At 49.2% G+C, this 18,758-nt stretch overlaps 1 protein-coding gene across 1 annotated transcript; it reads right to left on the bottom strand.

Moving 5' to 3' along the window:
* Nucleotides 1-3,349: 3,349 nt before the first annotated feature.
* On the bottom strand, nucleotides 3,350-18,758 carry papolg (poly(A) polymerase gamma). Its single transcript, XM_084460929.1, has 24 exons — nucleotides 18,652-18,758; nucleotides 16,042-16,206; nucleotides 15,842-15,908; nucleotides 15,645-15,726; nucleotides 15,354-15,463; nucleotides 15,194-15,247; nucleotides 14,984-15,095; nucleotides 13,101-13,190; nucleotides 11,356-11,494; nucleotides 10,964-11,036; nucleotides 10,676-10,796; nucleotides 10,345-10,429; nucleotides 10,100-10,153; nucleotides 9,230-9,349; nucleotides 8,826-8,935; nucleotides 8,403-8,524; nucleotides 7,604-7,767; nucleotides 7,317-7,408; nucleotides 7,012-7,229; nucleotides 6,766-6,846; nucleotides 6,502-6,564; nucleotides 5,606-5,709; nucleotides 4,492-4,595; nucleotides 3,350-3,778 (listed from the first exon to the last, which is right to left on the bottom strand). The coding sequence occupies exons 1-24, from the start codon at nucleotides 18,666-18,668 to the stop codon at nucleotides 3,597-3,599; spliced, it is 2,529 nt and encodes an 842-aa protein (XP_084317055.1). The 5' UTR covers nucleotides 18,669-18,758; the 3' UTR covers nucleotides 3,350-3,596.

The raw sequence follows: 18,758 nt of genomic DNA, 5'->3' as shown, positions 1-18,758 counted from the left end.
TTGTCACTGTACAGAAAGAGTAATATTAGTAAAGAGAGACAGCGAGCCGCTTGGGAAATCCCCTGTCTCTCCGCCCAGATGTTCACCCCCTCCTAAACACGCTCTGTACGTCATCACTCAATGGTCATATCAATGGGTGTAATAGGACGAGACAACTGCGCCTGCGCGAACACACGACTACCAGCTAAACACACTTCAGGGCGGATCAGAAGAGAAAGTTGGCTTTTTCTGTTAAACAACTGTTACTGAAATACTTAAACTTAAAGGTGTAGCTTTTGATAAGACCAACAGCTATTATCTAACCTACTTCGATAATGTAGACTATATATTTTCGGTAATATATTGATAATAGTCTAGTAGGCTGTTAGGCCAACATCGCATTAGTTGGTATTCGAGATTTTGACTTGGGGGTAATCCCCTCGCGAGACTCTCCACCCACAACCTGTAATATGGGAATCTCCCGGGAGTTCTCGCGAGACTCTACACCCACAGCCTGTAATATGGGAATCTCCCGGGAGTTCATTTGAGCCCTCTACTGGCCAAAACCCGTATTACATAACGTATGGTATTCAATTCAATGTCCACCCAACTAATGAATAACTTACTACTTCAAAAGTCGTGTCTGAATCCATTATGTTAACTAAAAGCTGTCAGTTAATGCCTAAAATAGCCTTGACAACTGCAAGAAAAAGTGATTTTTGGATTCGTATTGTCGTTTCAACGATCGTGTCTTCATAGATCTAAAGGGTTTTCTGAAAGTTGTCCATAAAGTAGCCCGGATGATGATGCCTTGGGAGAACATGTTCCTTGGGAGAACCAGGAGAATCCGTAGAGCAAACGCGTGAAACGCCCCGGGGCCCAACCAGATGTGTTCCAGTGACTAGAGCAGACGTTCCTCATTCTGCCAGGGCCTAGGAGGGCCTACTGCACGGGAACATGTCTATGTTCCCCGGGTCCTATGTATGTTCCCCCCCAAAAAAGGGTTCTATATTCCCCGGGTCCTATGTTCCCCAGGTTTTATGCTCGCCGGGTCCTATGTTCCCCCCGAAAAAGGGTCCTATGTTAAACACGAAATCATGCGATGGCATAATCATGTTTATATTTGGTGTTTCACAGGGAACATAGGACCCGGGGAACATAGAACCCTTTTTTGGGAGAACATAGGACCCGGGGAACATAGAACCCTTTTTTGGGGGGGAACATAGGACCCGGGGAACATAGAACCCTTTTCCATAGGACCTGGGGAACATAGAACCCTTTTTTGGGGGGGAACATAGGACCCGGGGAACATAGAACCCTTTTTTGGGGGGAACATAGGACCTGGGGAACATAGAACCCTTTTTTGGGGGGGAACATAGGACCCGGGGAACATGGAACCCTTTTTTTGGGGGGGGAACATAGGACCCGGGGAACATAGAACCCGGGGAATATAGAACCCTTTTTTTTGGGGGGGAACATAGGACCCGGGGAACATAGAACCCGGGGAATATAGAACCCTTTTTTTGGGGGGAACATAGGACCCGGGGAACATAGGACCCTTTTTTGGGGGAACATAGGTCCCGGGGAACATGGAACCCTTTTTTGAGGGGAACATAGAACCCGGGGAACATGGAACCCTTTTTTGAGGGGAACATAGGGATGACCCCTACTGCATCGTACCGACATGCTGCGAACACAATCCTGCAGCTCCCACAAGAACGGCCACCATGACTCAGGGGTTTTTAGGATTTAATGGGTTTATGGACTCATTTAAAGGAGGTGACATATAACATACAAAAATATCCTTTCAAATACAATTTAGAAACAAATGACCTGTTTTGTTAGTCGTTTTCTCAAAAGCAAAATGAGAAGTTTGACAGTGGTGTAGGCTGTCTTTCAGAAAAGAAAAGAAAAGAACTACTTGCTACGAGTGATATAAAAAATGACATGGTACGAATATAAATACAGTGATAAGAAAACCCCAGCAATGAACACGCGTTTGCTAAACACGTGCCCAGTAATGAGACGCGTTTTCTAAACACGTGCCCAGTAATGAGACGCGTTTTCTAAACACGTGTCCAGTAATGAGACGCGTTTTCTAAACACGTGTCCAGTAATGAGACGCATTTTCTAAACACGTGCCCAGTAATGAGACGCGTTTTCTAAACACGTGTCCAGTAATGAGACGCATTTTCTAAACACGTGCCCAGTAATGAGACGCGTTTTCTAAACACGTGCCCAGTAATGAGACGCGTTTTCTAAACACGTGCTTTCTGTACACTTGGCGGGAGGAAAGCATTGGTTGAAAGAGAGCGGAAAAATTAGGTCAACTTCTCCACTCAAAAAATAAAGAATAGTTCCGCACACACGTTTCCTCTCGCACATTTAATGTGTCTGTGCCGACGTTTAAGTCAACACCCTTTCTCAAGATCGTACTCGTCTACTATGACCCCAGCAGACGCCATCTAAGAACCTCCACGGGAGGCAGTGGGTGAACACCCCATGAACACACCTGAACTAGAGGCGCACACACGGGCATTCTCTCTCTCACGCACACACACACATGCATGTACACACACACACACACGCCATCAGAAGCTTAGAACCATTTTCACAAAGCACCACACATCCAGTCCCAGATCGCTCCACAAGCATGACCGTACTTGGACAGCATCACAACCTTGACAGACGCCAACATCAGCCCCCAATGCTCAGGTGAGTCTGTGTGGATGGGCGTTCATCTTTAAGATAGGTCAACCCTGTCGGGTGGACTAAGGTCTTCTTGGCTGTTTGAATACCACTGATTGCCGATTGGAAAAAGCTGTGCCAGCCATTTACCAAATTGAAACATTTGAGATCAGGGACATCTGTATTCAAACAGGCCCCAAAATCTGCAGCAAATTGTAATATAATATTGATACACTTATCCAGATATTGTGAGATCAGGTAGAGTAGATAGTTTGATGGTTGTGGCTGACGAGGGTCAGGGTTGTGAGGGGTCCAGGTTCGAGCAAACCCAGTCCTTCTTGCATTGAGACCTACAGCCATTACAAAAACATCTGAGGGACACATTTTTCACACAGCGGGGAAAAAACAAAAACAATAATTTTTTAAACTTTTTTTTCTTTTTCAATATTAAAATCTACACTAGTACTATCAAAAGACTAATAACAGTGATTTCTTTTTTTCTTTTTAAAGATGAGTTATGTACATAAACATCTACTGTACAAGTTCATTTCAAAACACGTTCCAGGGAGTGTGTAACCAGCATTGTCACCTTAAGGCTTTTTAAAATTAGCAACTAAATGGAAAAGAGGAAAAAAAAAAATAATTAACAGAGAAATCCACAGCTCCTTTTCTGAACCCTTAATCATTTAATCAACGTTTTGATCTGTTCCAGTGTCCAGAGGGAGGCTTGCCTGACCGTAACCCATCACTAGGGTCCTCCTAGCCCGTCTAGGAGTTTGGCCGTGGGTGAGAAAGGGAAACTGACCGATTGTGTTGCTGGTAGGAGGCGGTAGAGCCGCCACAGAACGCACCGAGACCCACCGCTCGGCCTCGCCGTACACCAGTGTTTGGGCAGAGGGCTCAAATTCAAGCGCGTGTAAAGTGCTGATTCAGACTATCTGGACCTTGGCCTGCTCCGTCTCGCGGAGGCGCTTGGCCTGCTCCTCGAGGGTGGGCGAGTGGGGTCTCTTTGGGGCAGCGGCTCCGTTGATGCTGGAGTCGGCGCTCCTGGTGACCACCGTGGGGATGGTGCTCCCAGCGGGCGTCGCCACGGGCTTCACCACACCGCTCTCTACGGAGAGGGAGGGGGAGAGAGAGAGAGGGGGGGGGGGGGGGAGAGAGAGAGAGAGGGGGAGAGAGAGAGAGAGAGAGAGGGGGAGAGAGAGAGGGAGAGAGAGAGGGAGAGAGAGAGAGGGGGGGGGGGGGGAGAGAGAGAGAGGGGGGAGGGGGGAGAGAGAGAGAGAGAGAGGGGGGGAGAGAGAGAGAGAGAGAGGGGGGGGGGGGAGAGAGAGAGAGAGAGAGGGGGGGGGGAGAGAGAGAGAGAGAGAGGGGGGGGGGGAGAGAGAGAGAGAGAGAGGGGGGAGAGAGAGAGAGAGAGAGGAGGGGGGGGAGAGAGAGAGAGAGGAGGGGGAGAGAGAGAGAGAGAGAGAGAGAGGGGGGGAGAGAGAGAGAGAGAGAGAGAGAGAGGGGGGGGGGAGAGAGAGAGAGAGAGAGGGGGGGAGAGAGAGAGAGAGAGAGAGGGGGGGAGAGAGAGAGGGGGGGGGAGAGAGAGAGAGAGAGAGGGGGGGAGAGAGAGAGAGAAGAGAGAGGGAGAGAGAGAGAGAGGGGGGGGGAGAGAGAGAGAGAGGGAGAGAGAGAGAGAGAGAGAGAGGGGGGGGGGGTGTTTAAACAGAATTCCAAGTGACATTACAGTCGTCATCCACATATTGTTTTTGTGGAGGCACACTGGTGGAGTAATAAAACAGGAAGTTACACAGCGCTCCTCCCAGACTAAAAGACACTCACTTGAGCCGATGACCGGGATGGACATGCCCTGCTCCTCGGTGGGGACAGAGACGGTGGGTTCTGGAGACGCGTCCACAAACCCTGTGGGCTTGGGCGGTGTGATGCTGCATGGGACGAGGGGACAGATTTTAAAAAGGTCCTATATTACAGTATACTCCTCTTCAGAAAGACTAGGTCTCTAGGGCCCTCAAAACATGTCTGGATTTTTGCTGAAAATACCACTCAGATTAAGCGATCTAACCTCTAGACCCCTGTGTTCCCAACCGGCTGTTTCTGTCTGTAGCTTTAAATGCAAATGAGCGGTTGCTGGCCACGCCTCACTTCAGAACAAGCTGTGGCTTCACCGGCAACATTAAAAAAATATCTAACAAATATTTAATAATATTAAAAAAAAATATCTAACAAATCTAAAAAATTCCTCAATCCAACACTTGCTGAAAGCTGAGAAACTGCGCATCCAAGTATTATAGGGAAAATCCAATTAATATTCAAAATGTCGCTGTACTTTCAGGGTTAAAAGGTTTTGTGGCCAGTCCTGCGTTGTACTGACCCAGGTTGGTAAAGCGCTCTCAGTCAAAACGTGTTTAGCGCACATACAGGTTTTCACCAACTGTAGCTGGGAAGCTGCCATCAAAAACACATTCATCCCCTCAGCTCTTCTGCCCCCTGAGGCGATGGCCCGAAGTAGCGAGCGACACAGCCCTTCCCATGCCAACACCGTGTCCTAACTACACGCGACGCGAGCGAGCGTCAGCGGCAAAATGCGTTCCGTTGCTTTGTTTTCTGTTATGTCCTAACTGGATGCGAGCGACGCAGCGCGACGTTTTAACTGCCCTTTTGACGCTCGCCCTGTTCCTATTTTCCTCCTGTCGCTCGCGTTGACAGGCGTCTGTCTTCAGTTGGGAATATAGACAAATGACGTAACAGAACAGGACATTTAACGGTTTCAGTTAGGACAGCAAGCGTGCGATGTCGCGTTCTGTTGCTCGCGTCGCAAGCAGTTAGGACACGGTGTTAGCTCTTCCTGTATTGATCTCCTCTCTACATATTTGTGACTAGCTCATCTACAGTTAGAGGTTTCAGGACAGACGTGGGACAGAAAGACGGCAGGCACCTGCTGCGATTGAGAGCCAGTTTGATGGAGTTTTTCACCACTCGACAACTGTTGCTAGCAGGAAGTGGAGAGGAGGCGTCTGGCAGCTCCATGCTGGGTAGTCTCTGAGGAGGAAGAGGAGGAAACACAGTCAGTCATGCTGGATAGTCTCTGAGGAGGAAGAGGAGGAAACACAGTCAGTCATGCTGGGTAGTCTCTGAGGAGGAAGAAACACAGTCAGTCATGCTGGGTAGTCTCTGAGGAAGAGGAGGAAACAGTCAGTCACGCTGGGTAGTCTCTGAGGAGGAAGAGGAAACAGCCAGTCATGCTGGGTAGTCTCTGAGGAGGAAACAGTCAGTCATGCTGGGTAGTCTCTGAGGAGGAAGAGGAGGAAACAGTCAGTCATGCTGGGTAGTCTCTGAGGAGGAAGAGGAGGAAACAGTCAGTCACGCTGGGTAGTCTCTGAGGAAGAGGAGGAAACACAGTCAGTCATGCTGGGTAGTCTCTGAGGAAGAGGAGGAAACACAGTCAGTCATGCTGGGTAGTCTCTGAGGAAGAGGAGGAAACACAGTCAGTCATGCTGGGTAGTCTCTGAGGAAGAGGAGGAAACACAGTCAGTCATGCTGGGTAGTCTCTGAGGAGGAAACAGTCAGTCATGCTGGGTAGTCTCTGAGGAGGAAACAGTCATGCTGGGTAGTCTCTGAGGAAGAGGAAACACAGTCAGTCATGCTGGGTAGTCTCTGAGGAGGAAACAGTCATGCTGGGTAGTCTCTGAGGAAGAGGAAACACAGTCAGTCACGCTGGGTAGTCTCTGAGGAGGAAACAGTCATGCTGGGTAGTCTCTGAGGAGGAAACACAGTCAGTCATCTTATTTATTTAGAGCTTCACTTCCCAGATATGGATTAATAATATAATACCTGTGTTCTTGATGATGTGTCAATAGTTGGAATAGGCCTCGGCTTTGCGACAGCAAGACCTGTCTGTTTAGGAGAAACGAGAAAGGGTGCAGAGATGAATTAATAGATTAATTCTCATTTTGTGACTGCGGTGAAAGATGGCGTCTAGAAGCACTAACTTGGTGTGCTAACTGTTTACCCAGAACGTTTAGGATGTTGATTAATTACCCGAACACAATCTTAAAACTGTCTGTGTGACAGGGGGGCAGGTGGAGGGGTACTTACCACACCCACCCCATCTCCCTGGGCGTGGACATCACTGGAGGGGGGGAGGGGCTCTTTAAACGCCGAGTCATCGGGGCACACCTGTTTGACAAGACAGACGCTCACATACTGGGCACAGAACACGCTCTCTCGGTTTCATATGCCGTTTACTTTTCAGCTGAATGGTCCAAAGTCATTGTTTGGTAGAGGAGCTTAATAGCTTCAATATAATAACATTTTCAGGCCGTTAGATGGAAGTCCTCTCACCTCCGTGTCTTTTAGCCTCTTGGGCTGATCACCCTGTGTGGGAGAGCGGGCTCTCTTGGATGTGTTTCCGTTGACGGGGTCTCCCATGCCGTTGGGCAGGGGCTGCTCCGAAGGTCCGTCATTGGTCGAGTCGACAGTCCCGCCAACCACCGTGGGGATGGTGCTGCTAGGGGGGCTGTCGAGAAGAGGTGTCTCCTGGGAAATCCCAACCACTGGCTCTAGTAGAGACAGACCGAGAGAGATTACAGACTCACTTGAACCAATCACAGGGACGGACGTGAGGAAAGAGGAAGAATGGCACTCACTTGAGCCAATCACAGGGATGGACATGCCCAGCTCCTTGCAGGCAGGAGGCGTGTCCAGGAACAGAGGCACGGTGGGCTTGGGAGGTGTGACGCTGCATGGCAAAGCACCAGAGACAGAACTTTAAATATGATCTGCAGTGCATAGAAACTTTAGTTTGCCTATTGACTGTATACATTATATAAAATAAATAAAATCTAATTTCTCGCCACGGACTGTCTAATGGAGGACTGGGAGTTCTTCAGAGCTCGTTGAATTGAGCGTAGATGTTAGGAAAGGCAGCCTGTACCCGTCGTCGGAGTTGGAGGCCGGCTTGGAGGCCTTGCAGACGGACGTGGGCGAGCTGAAGGGCGTCCCGGAGTCCGTGTCTCTGGAGCTGTCCAGCTGACTGCCGTCCAGGGAGGCGCGCTTGGACGCACCGCCGTTGGAGCTGCGGTTCAACTCCGCTATGCTCTGTGGCCACCAGGGGGCAGTGTGTGTGCAGAATGAGCAAGAGAGGGAGAGAGAGAGGGGAGGAGAGGAGAGAGGGGAGGAGAGAGAGAGAGAGAGGGGAGGAGAGAGGGAGAGAGGGGAGAGAGAGGGAGAGAGAGAGAGGGGAGGAGAGAGGGGGAAAGGGGAGGAGAGAGGGAGAGAGAGAGAGAGAGAGGGAGAGAGGGAAAGAGAGAGGGAGAGGGGGGAGCAGAGAGGGGAGGAGAGAGAGAGGGGAGGAGAGGGAGAGAGGGGATGAGAGAGGGAGGGAGAGGGGAGGAGAGGAGAGAGGGAGAGAGGGGAGGAGAGAGGGAGAGAGAGGGAGAGGGGAGGAGAGAGGGGAGGAGAGAGGGAGAGAGAGGAGCACAGAGGGAGAGAGGAGGAGAGAGAGGGGGAGAGAGGGGAGGAGAGGGGGAGAGAGGGGAGGAGAGAGGGAGAGAGTGACAGAAAAGGGAGAGTCATAAGGAGAAGTAGATGAAATAACAGCACATAAAGGAACAAGCAACATTTAGCCCAGTTAAAACCCTGCTGGTTCATCAGAGAAACGTCAATTTCAAACAAAAAACACGGTTGAGTCTTTTCAACAGACTGATGAGTGATGAAGAGGCCCTGAGTCCTACCCTCTTCTTCCTCTGCACCAGCTCAGGGGGGAGGTACTGGTGGAGCTGCCTCTTCTTCACGTGAGTCGCCTCAATCTTCATCCCATCCTTCAGCATGCTGATGTTGTTGGCCTGTCGGTACACTGCAAGGCATCATGGGACTTTGGTCAGTGGTCTCACTATTGGCTCACTGTGGGCTCACTATAGGCTCACTATGGGCTCACTATAGGCTCACTATTAGGCACGTGTGCAGGACACTAGTGAGCCCAAATCACGTACAGTGGGCTCCAAAATTACTGGCACCCCGACTGGCAATGCATAAACAATATATTAATATAATTATAGAGACACTGAATATACCAACATGTGTGAGATGCAGTGAACTTTATTAATGTTTTAATAGAATCAACCCAAATCATAATTATTTAAAATTAAGTCTGATACCTGTGTCTGTGAAGGACTGGATGTCGTAGGTCAGGTCGATGTTCACGCTCTCCGCGTTCTCCACCTTCTTGAATATAATCCCGATGAACCACATGGACACAAACTCGTCCCTGGTAGGACATCAAAATGACAACCAATGAAAACTCGTCCATGGCACAAGGGCGGGGCTTCTCACTGGGGGAGGAGTCAACCTGGTTCAATTCAACCTGTCAGACATCCTCATCAGACAGGATATTCTAGAAGCACCTGTGCAGCAGCGCCTCAATCACTAAAGGAATCAACCAGAGTACACTGACTGCACCACCCTGTCTGAACACTAGAGGGCAGTGTTACACTGTCAAATACTGTTTACAGTTCAACACGAAGGCCTATGACCGTTGGGGTTCGTTACTTCGGCCACTCACTCGCTGCGGTTGTCTTTGGCCCCGGGGAAGGACTGGGGGTTGACGTGGGCCAGGGTGATGTACTCGTTCCTCTCCAGGTTCCCCACGAGAACACGGATCTTGGATTCCACCAGACCGATCCTGAGGCGGGAAAACGAGGATGAACACCTTTTAGAAATACTGGGCCCCTCTCTCGCCAGCCTAGATACCGTTTCTGATGGTACTACTTGGTCGTGTGTTTAGGAGACAATATTAACTACCAGACCCATGCACATGAGACCCAGCTCGATATTTCTGCCTTGTCAATTGTATTACTGATAATAATCTATGGATGTTAAAGAATTTCCTCCAGATCAAAGACTAAAAAGGAGGTATTGATCATTACTCGTTCTTGTCAGTAGTTCTGCTGCGCTGTGCTCTCTCTCTCTCTCCCTCTCTCTCCCTCCCCCTCTCTCCCTCTCTCTCTCTCTCTCTCTCTCTCCCTCCCTCTCCCTCTCTCTCCCTCTCCCCCTCCCTCTCTCTCTCTCCCCCTCCCTCCCTCCCTCTCCCTCTCTCTCCTTGTCCATATCCTCTTCATTACACTGTCGACACCATGTATCCATGACCTGGCCGCCCTGAAACAACCCCCCTGAAAGACCACTCCCCCTGACCCCCCCTGAAAGACCACTCCCCCTGACAGACCACCCCCCCTGACAGACCACCCCCCCTGACAGACCACCCCCCTGACCGACCACCCCCCCTGACCGACCACCCCCCCTGACAGACCACCCCCCCCGACAGACCACCCCCCCTGAAAGACCACCCCCCCTGACAGACCACCCCCCCTGAAAGACCACCCCCCCTGAAAGAGATCCTAGGGAAACTGAACCCCCCCCCCCGCCACACACTCACCATTCTAAGTGATTCTCTTCTGTGGACGCGCTGGCAGTCAGAACTATGTAATGCCTGTTTCACACACAAAAGACCAGTAAATAAGCCTTCATGTAGTAAATGAGTCAACATTCAGCAGATTATAGTATACATTTGATAGAAAACACGTCACTTTTCGACTACCAAGCTATCACATCAGATACTGTCCAGCCGAGACATGGAACTGGCGAATGTAACGTGAAATCAACGTTTAATTGAATACATACTTGTACTTTTGAAAAAAGTTGGGCGGCTCAAACAGTTTGGACCATTCTGCTTTCCCTAGGAGGATCTCATCTGTCACACTGAGACCTGATCATGACACACACACACACACACACACACACACACACACACACACACACACACACACACACACACACATCACAGGAAAGGGTTTTTAAAACCCTCACAGAACCTAAAATTCCTCTCACAGGACCCATTATTGACAACATGAAAAGTGGGAACCCCCCCCCCCCCCCGCCGTGTGTGTGTGTGTGTGTGTGAGTGTGTGTGTGTGTGTGTGTGTGTGTGTCAAGGTGCCAGCCGTACACCCACCGTATTTGAACTCCTCGCTCATGATGGTGCGCGTGGAGGTGGAGACGTTGTAGGTGGAGTTCTGCTGGGGGTAGGCGGGCGTGATGATGGGCATCAAGTGGTACCGGTCCGATGGGTTCACCTGAGGGCGGGGTGGAGGGGTGGGGTTAGGGCCTGTACCTTTCCCTCCAGCACCACATGCATACCTCCCGTCAGCTAATCTAATATTACATATATACATGATACACACGCCGCGGTGTGAGATGATGTTACAGCTACGTGAGGTAAAATCACGAATCGAACACTCACTCGTGGGTCCCAGACCGGCAGGTTGAGGTTGCTGTCTTCTGGCTGTTTCAGAAGCACCGGGTTGGGCCATTCCCTGTCCACATGGAGCAATGGGGGGTGATTTGGTTCAAAAACACACGAGTCATGGCCTACGATGATAGTTTGACAGTTCAATAAATGGCAAAAAAAAACAACAACACAATTCACATTTTAAAGCGATACATCGTGATATTTGGACTTTTACAACACGTCAACACGGACGTATCCATCCGTCAGTCACAGCATCCCGGACGACCATGCGAGAGCAACAGCTCCCCTGGAGGGAGGGAGGGAGAGGAAGAGAGAGAGAGAGAGAGAGAGAGAGAGACAGAGAGAGAGAGACAGAGAGAGAGAGAGAGAGAGAGAGCGCTCACCACTTGGAGAAGACCAGGAAGAACTTGTGGACCAGCGTGGCGGCCACGGCGTTGGGGTACAGCTGGCAGGTCCGGGCGACCAGCATGGCCCACGACACTCCCCCCAGGAAGCCCAGCATGTTGGAGTAGATCCCTCGACCTGCGCAGCACAGGACAGGGTTAGCATGGGGACAGGGTTAGCATGGAGGACAGGGTTAGCATGGAGGACAGGGTTAGCATGGAGGACAGGGTTAGCATGGAGGAGGACAGGGTTAGCATGGAGGAGGACAGGGTTAGCATGGAGGACAGGGTTAGCATGGAGGAGGACAGGGTTAGCATGGAGGAGGACAGGGTTAGCATGGAGGAGGACAGGGTTAGCATGGAGGACAGGGTTAGCATGGAGGACAGGGTTAGCATGGAGGACAGGGTTAGCATGGAGGAGGACAGGGTTAGCATGGAGGACAGGGTTAGCATGGAGGACAGGGTTAGCATGGAGGAGGACAGGGTTAGCATGGAGGACAGGGTTAGCATGGAGGAGGACAGGGTTAGCATGGAGGAGGACAGGGTTAGCATGGAGGACAGGGTTAGCATGGAGGAGGACAGGGTTAGCATGGAGGACAGGGTTAGCATGGAGGACAGGGTTAGCATGGAGGACAGGGTTAGCATGGAGGAGGACAGGGTTAGCATGGAGGACAGGGTTAGCATGGAGGACAGGGTTAGCATGGAGGAGGACAGGGTTAGCATGGAGGAGGACAGGGTTAGCATGGAGGACAGGGTTAGCATGGAGGAGGACAGGGTTAGCATGGAGGAGGACAGGGTTAGCATGGAGGAGGACAGGGTTAGCATGGAGGACAGGGTTAGCATGGAGGACAGGGTTAGCATGGAGGACAGGGTTAGCATGGAGGACAGGGTTAGCATGGAGGAGGACAGGGTTAGCATGGAGGAGGACAGGGTTAGCATGGAGGACAGGGTTAGCATGGAGGAGGACAGGGTTAGCATGGAGGACAGGGTTAGCATGGAGGAGGACAGGGTTAGCATGGAGGACAGGGTTAGCATGGAGGAGGACAGGGTTAGCATGGAGGAGGACAGGGTTAGCATGGAGGACAGGGTTAGCATGGAGGAGGACAGGGTTAGCATGGAGGACAGGGTTAGCATGGAGGACAGGGTTAGCATGGAGGACAGGGTTAGCATGGAGGACAGGGTTAGCATGGAGGACAGGGTTAGCATGGAGGACAGGGTTAGCATGGAGGAGGACAGGGTTAGCATGGAGGAGAGGGTTAGCATGGAGGAGGACAGGGTTAGCATGGAGGACAGGGTTAGCATGGAGGAGGACAGGGTTAGCATGGAGGACAGGGTTAGCATGGAGGACAGGGTTAGCATGGAGGAGGACAGGGTTAGCATGGAGGACAGGGTTAGCATGGAGGACAGGGTTAGCATGGAGGACAGGGTTAGCATGGAGGACAGGGTTAGCATGGAGGACAGGGTTAGCATGGAGGACAGGGTTAGCATGGAGGAGAGGGTTAGCATGGAGGAGGACAGGGTTAGCATGGAGGACAGGGTTAGCATGGAGGACAGGGTTAGCATGGAGGACAGGGTTAGCATGGAGGACAGGGTTAGCATGGAGGACAGGGTTAGCATGGAGGAGGACAGGGTTAGCATGGAGGAGGAGAGGGTTAGCATGGAGGAGGACAGGGTTAGCATGGAGGAGGAGAGGGTTAGCATGGAGGACAGGGTTAGCATGGAGGAGGACAGTAGAGAGCACTCACGCTTGGCCCACAGCTTCACGGCTCTCAGCGTCAGTCTGAAGTTCTCTTTGTTGGGGACCAGGTACAGGATCTCATCAGTGACTCTGCAACCTGTTCTCAGGAGAAGGATTGAATACTGGTCAATATGCATGTAAAGAGAGAGAACCACCAAGTAAAACACGGCTTCAAACAGTCCAAACATCACTACAGTCCAAACATCACTAAAGTCCAAACATCACTACAGTCCAACCATCACTACAGTCCAAACATCACTACAGTCCAACCATCAGCACAGTCCATCCATCACTACAGTCCAAACATCACTACAGTCCAACCATCAGCACAGTCCAAACATCACTACAGTCCAACCATCACTACAGCCCAACCATCACTACAGCCCAACCATCAGCACAGTCCAAACATCAGCACAGTCCAACCATCAGCACAGTCCAAACATCACTACAGTCCAAACATCAGCACAGTCCAAACATCAGCACAGTCCAAACATCACTACAGTCCAAACATCACTACAGTCCAAACATCACTACAGTCCAACCATCAGCACATTCCAACCATCACTACAGTCCAACCATCACTACAGTCCAAACATCACTACAGTCCAACCATCAGCACATTCCAACCATCAATACAGTCCAACCATCAGCACAGTCCAAACATCACTACAGTCCAAACATCACTACAGTCCAACCATCAGCACAGTCCAACCATTAGCACAGTCCAACCATTAGCACAGTCCAACCATTAGCACAGTCCAACCATCAGCACAGTCCAACCATCAGCACAGTCCAACCATCACTACAGTCCAACCATCAGCACAGTCCAACCATCACTACAGTCCAACCATCACTACAGTCCAACCATCAGCACAGTCCAACCATCAGCACAGTCCAAACATCAGCACAGTCCAAACATCACTACAGTCCAAACATCAGCACAGTACAACTATCAGCACAGTCCAACCATCACTACAGTCCAACCATCACTACAGTCCAAACATCACTACAATCCAACCATTAGCACAGTCCAACCATCAGCACAGTCCAAACATCAGCACAGTCCAAACATCACTACAGTCCAACCATCACTACAGTCCAACCATCACTACAGTCCAACCATCACTACAGTCCAACCATCAGCACAGTCCAAACATCACTAGTCCAAACATCAGCACAGTCCAACCATTAGCACAGTCCAACCATTAGCACAGTCCAAACATCACTACAGTCCATCCATCACTACAGTCCATCCATCACTACAGTCCATCCATCACTACAGTCCAACCATCACTACAGTCCAAACATCACTACAGTCCAACCATCAGCACAGTCCAACCATCAGCACAGTCCAACCAACCATCACTACAGTCCAAACATCACTACAGTCCAACCATCAGCCAGCACAGTCCAAACATCACTACAGTCCAACCATCAGCACAGTCCAAACATCACTACAGTCCAAACATCAGCACAGTCCAAACATCACTACAATCCAAACATCACTACAGTCCAAACATCAGCACAGTCCAACCATCACTACAGTCCAACCATCAGCACAGTCCAAACATCACTACAGTCCAACCATCACTACAGTCCAACCATCAGCACAGTCCAAACATCACTACAGTCCAAACATCACTACAGTCCAACCATCAGCCAGCACAGTCCAAACATCACTACAGTCCAACCATCAGCACAGTCCAACCATCAGCACAGTCCAACAATCACTACAGCCCCAGGATGGACACCCAGGATGGACACCCAGGAGGGACACCCAGGAGGGACACCCAGGAGGGACACCCAGGATGGAGCCCCAGGATGGACACCCAGGAGGGACACCCAGGATGGACCACCAGGATGGACACCCAGGATGGACACCCAACCTACCGTTGAGGCTGCGGATGCAGCGTATGTCCAGGTTCCTCAGCAGGGGGTCTCCCCTCAGGTCCAGGTTGTCCGGTATGGACTGCAGAGCCAGTCTCGCAAACAAGAGGTCAATCTGCCCGAAAACAAGAGAGCAGGAGAAGCCAAGTCATGGAGCCGGACTGCGGTTCATAGAGGGTACACTGCACTAGTCGCACCTGTGCATAACCTTACCTCTATGCCATCAAACTGGAATTTAATCACGGGTACGAATGCATCCTCCACAGCCTGAAAGCCCAGTCAGGTCAAAACAATGAAATGTTAGAGAGTATGGGACATCAGAGATTGTAGGAATTGTTGTAGAAAGCAATACTCACGAGAGTAATACGCTCACCCTTAAGTCTTTGATCTCTTCATGCTGTTTCAACTTCTCAAAGAAAGACTGGAAAAAGTCCGTCCTCTCCACGTGTCTCGGGGCTACGCACAAGGCATCTATATCAGCCCCTGAAACACAAACAAGATTCATCATCAATTCATCATGGATATTAGCCCTCGCAACACAAACAGGATTCATCTCACGCTGCTAACACAGCCGTCTAAATCACACATTCTCAATGGAACAGGAGTGGAATAAAACTGTCTTAGTACTAGTTGATCTCCAAGAGGTAAGTTGGGGGAGGCCTACCTTTTGTGTGCACTCCTAGGCGGTAGGAACCAAACGTGAAGATCTTCCCCCCCACATTAGTTACCGCAGACAGCGGAAGGTTCTATGGGGATAACATACCATGCATTTGATTGAGCTTAATATTGTGGGAATATAATTTACACAAAGGAAGAAATTAATCCACTAGTGAATCATGCATCGCCCTGGAATAACTTTACCTTTGTTTCACTTATCTCTGAAATCCACTCCTTGACAAACGCATTTAACTTCCCAAGGACTGCAAGTCTAGAAATGAATAGTTGATAGACGTCCATTATGAGCTTATTATTAATGTAGACGAGTAAGAACTGCTGAATTCATGATTTATCAAAGAATATGTTGCAGTGGTTATTCCAACAATGGGTGTATTAAGTCTCACCTGTGGTTCAGTTCATCTTCGTCTTCAAAAACTCCGAAAGGCTTCATTGCATCGCTGAGCTTCTTGGTGTACTGGTGGTCGATGTCCCGGGGGGAGGCGTGGCTGATGGCCGAGGTGATGCCGTAGTGCTTCTGGGGCGGCTGCCCTCCAGGCATTGTACAGTTCCTGGGGGTCAAGACACAACAGGGGTCAAGACACCACAGGGGTCAAGACACCACAGGGGCAGACAGGCGGTCATATATACCCCAATTTCAGGGTCACGACATGTTATCTGAACAACCCTAAACAATGTCTTGGAAAACAGATTCAAGGATGTTTGTTTATCATAATATACAAGATACAGGTACCGCGTACAGTGAAATGGTCAGCTTGCCAGTATAGCTAGCCAGATGTAAACAACAATAACAGCGAAGGGCGCATGTGATCTCTGAAGATAGTAGCTAGTAGCTAGTAGCTAGTAGATAGTAGCTAGTAGATAGTAGCTAGTAGCTAGTAGATACTAGCTAGTAGCTAGTAGATAGTAGATAGTAGCTAGTAGCAGCAAGCACGGAAAACAGCAAGACAAACATAGTGAGATGAGTCCCACCAAAACAAGATAACTAGACATATATAGCTAGGAGACTAGACATATATAGCAAGGAGACTAGACATATATAGCTAGGAGACTAGACATATATAGTCCCACCAAGGCAAGGAAACTAGACATATATAGTCCCACCAAGGCAAGGAGACTATACATATATAGTCCCACCAAGACAAGGAAACTAGACATATATAGTCCCACCAAGGCAAGATAACTAGACATATATAGTCCCACCAAGGCAAGGAGACTAGACATATATAGTCCCACCAAGGCAAGGAAACGACATATATAGTCCCACCAAGGCAAGATAACTAGACATATATAGTCCCACCAAGGCAAGATAACTAGACATATCTAGTCCCACCAAGGCAAGGAGACTAGACATATATAGTCCCACCAAGGCAAGGAGACTAGACATATATAGTCCCACCAAGGCAAGATAACTAGACATATATAGTCCCACCAAGGCAAGGAGACTAGACATATATAGTCCCACCAAGGCAAGGAGACTAGACATATATAGTCCCACCAAGGCTAGGAGACTAGACATATATAGTCCCACCAAGGCAAGGAGACTAGACATATATAGTCCCACCAAGACAAGGAGACTAGACATATATAGTCCCACCAAGGCAAGGAGACTAGACATATATAGTCCCACCAAGGAGAGGAAACTAGACATATATAGTCCCACCAAGGCAAGGAGACTAGACATATATAGTCCAACCAAGACAAGGAGACTAGACATATATAGTCCCACCAAGGCAAGGAGACTAGACATATATAGCTAGGAGACTAGACATATATAGATAGGAGACTAGACATATATAGTCCCACCAAGGCAAGGAGACTAGACATATATAGTCCCACCAAGGCAAGGAGACTAGACATATATAGTCCCACCAAGGCAAGGAGACTAAACATATATAGCTAGGAGACTAGACATATATAGTCCCACCAAGGCAAGGAGACTAGACATATATAGTCCCACCAAGGCAAGGAGACTAGACATATATAGCCCCACCAAGGCAAGATAGCTAGACATATATAGTCCCACCAAGGCAAGGAGACTAGACATATATAGTCCCACCAAGGCAAGGAGACTAGACATATATAGTCCCACCAAGGCAAGGAGACTAGACATATATAGTCCCACCAAGGCAAGGAGACTAGACATATATAGTCCCACCAAGGCAAGGAGACTAGACATATATAGCCCCACCAAGGCAAGGAGACTAGACATATATAGCCCCACCAAGGCAAGGAGACAAGACATATATAGTCCCACCAAGGCTAGGAGACTAGACATATATAGCCCCACCAAGGCAAGGAGACAAGACATATATAGTCCCACCAAGGCTAGGAGACTAGACATATATAGCTAGGAGACTAGACATATCTAGCTAGGAGACTAGACATATATAGCTAGGAGACTAGACATATATAGCTAGGAGACTAGACATATCTAGCTAGGAGACTAGACATATATAGCTAGCATAGCCATGTTTTGTAACTAGCTAACCTTGCTAACCCACAGCTAGCCATGTCTACCCAACAACAACTAGGCCCTAAAGTTATGACTCTTTATAGTTAGTTAGTAGTAGCAGGAAGCTAGATATATGACATAAACACTGAAAAACACCAGCTAGCCAGCTAGCCTAGCATAACTTACTTACCTAGCTAGCTAGTAGGAACTACCAACTGATTCCCTGATAGACATCTAGAATAACTACTCAGATAGACAATTAGTTTTATTATTATTATATTATTATTATTAATGTTAACTTATCTATGTCTAGATATATCTAGGTAGCTTAGCTAGCAAACCAGCTGATGTAGCATAACTAGCCATTGTGCTAGTTAGCTTAGCATAGCTAGTTAGCTCCTACCTGGTAAACAGCTAAGCTAGCCATGCTAAGCTAGCCATGCTAAGCTAGCCATGCTAAGCTAACCTATTCTTCAGCTTTCTACGGTTAGAATCAGGATAAGTTGATGGTTTTGTTTTCCCAACCCAGTTCTCTACTCACGTGGACATCTCTTTCATGACACTCCGACGAAGTTGATCTTATTCTTACGGCAGAGGTGCAAGATTTACATGAAAACAACTCAGCCGCAAAACCCAACCGAGTTTAGG

This window comes from Borostomias antarcticus (assembly GCF_949987555.1).
Source record: "Borostomias antarcticus genome assembly, chromosome: 34".
Lineage (NCBI taxonomy): Eukaryota > Metazoa > Chordata > Actinopteri > Stomiiformes > Stomiidae > Borostomias > Borostomias antarcticus.
The sequence above is the reverse complement of the archived record's forward strand: the minus strand, read 5'-3'. Positions and strand labels throughout refer to the sequence as shown.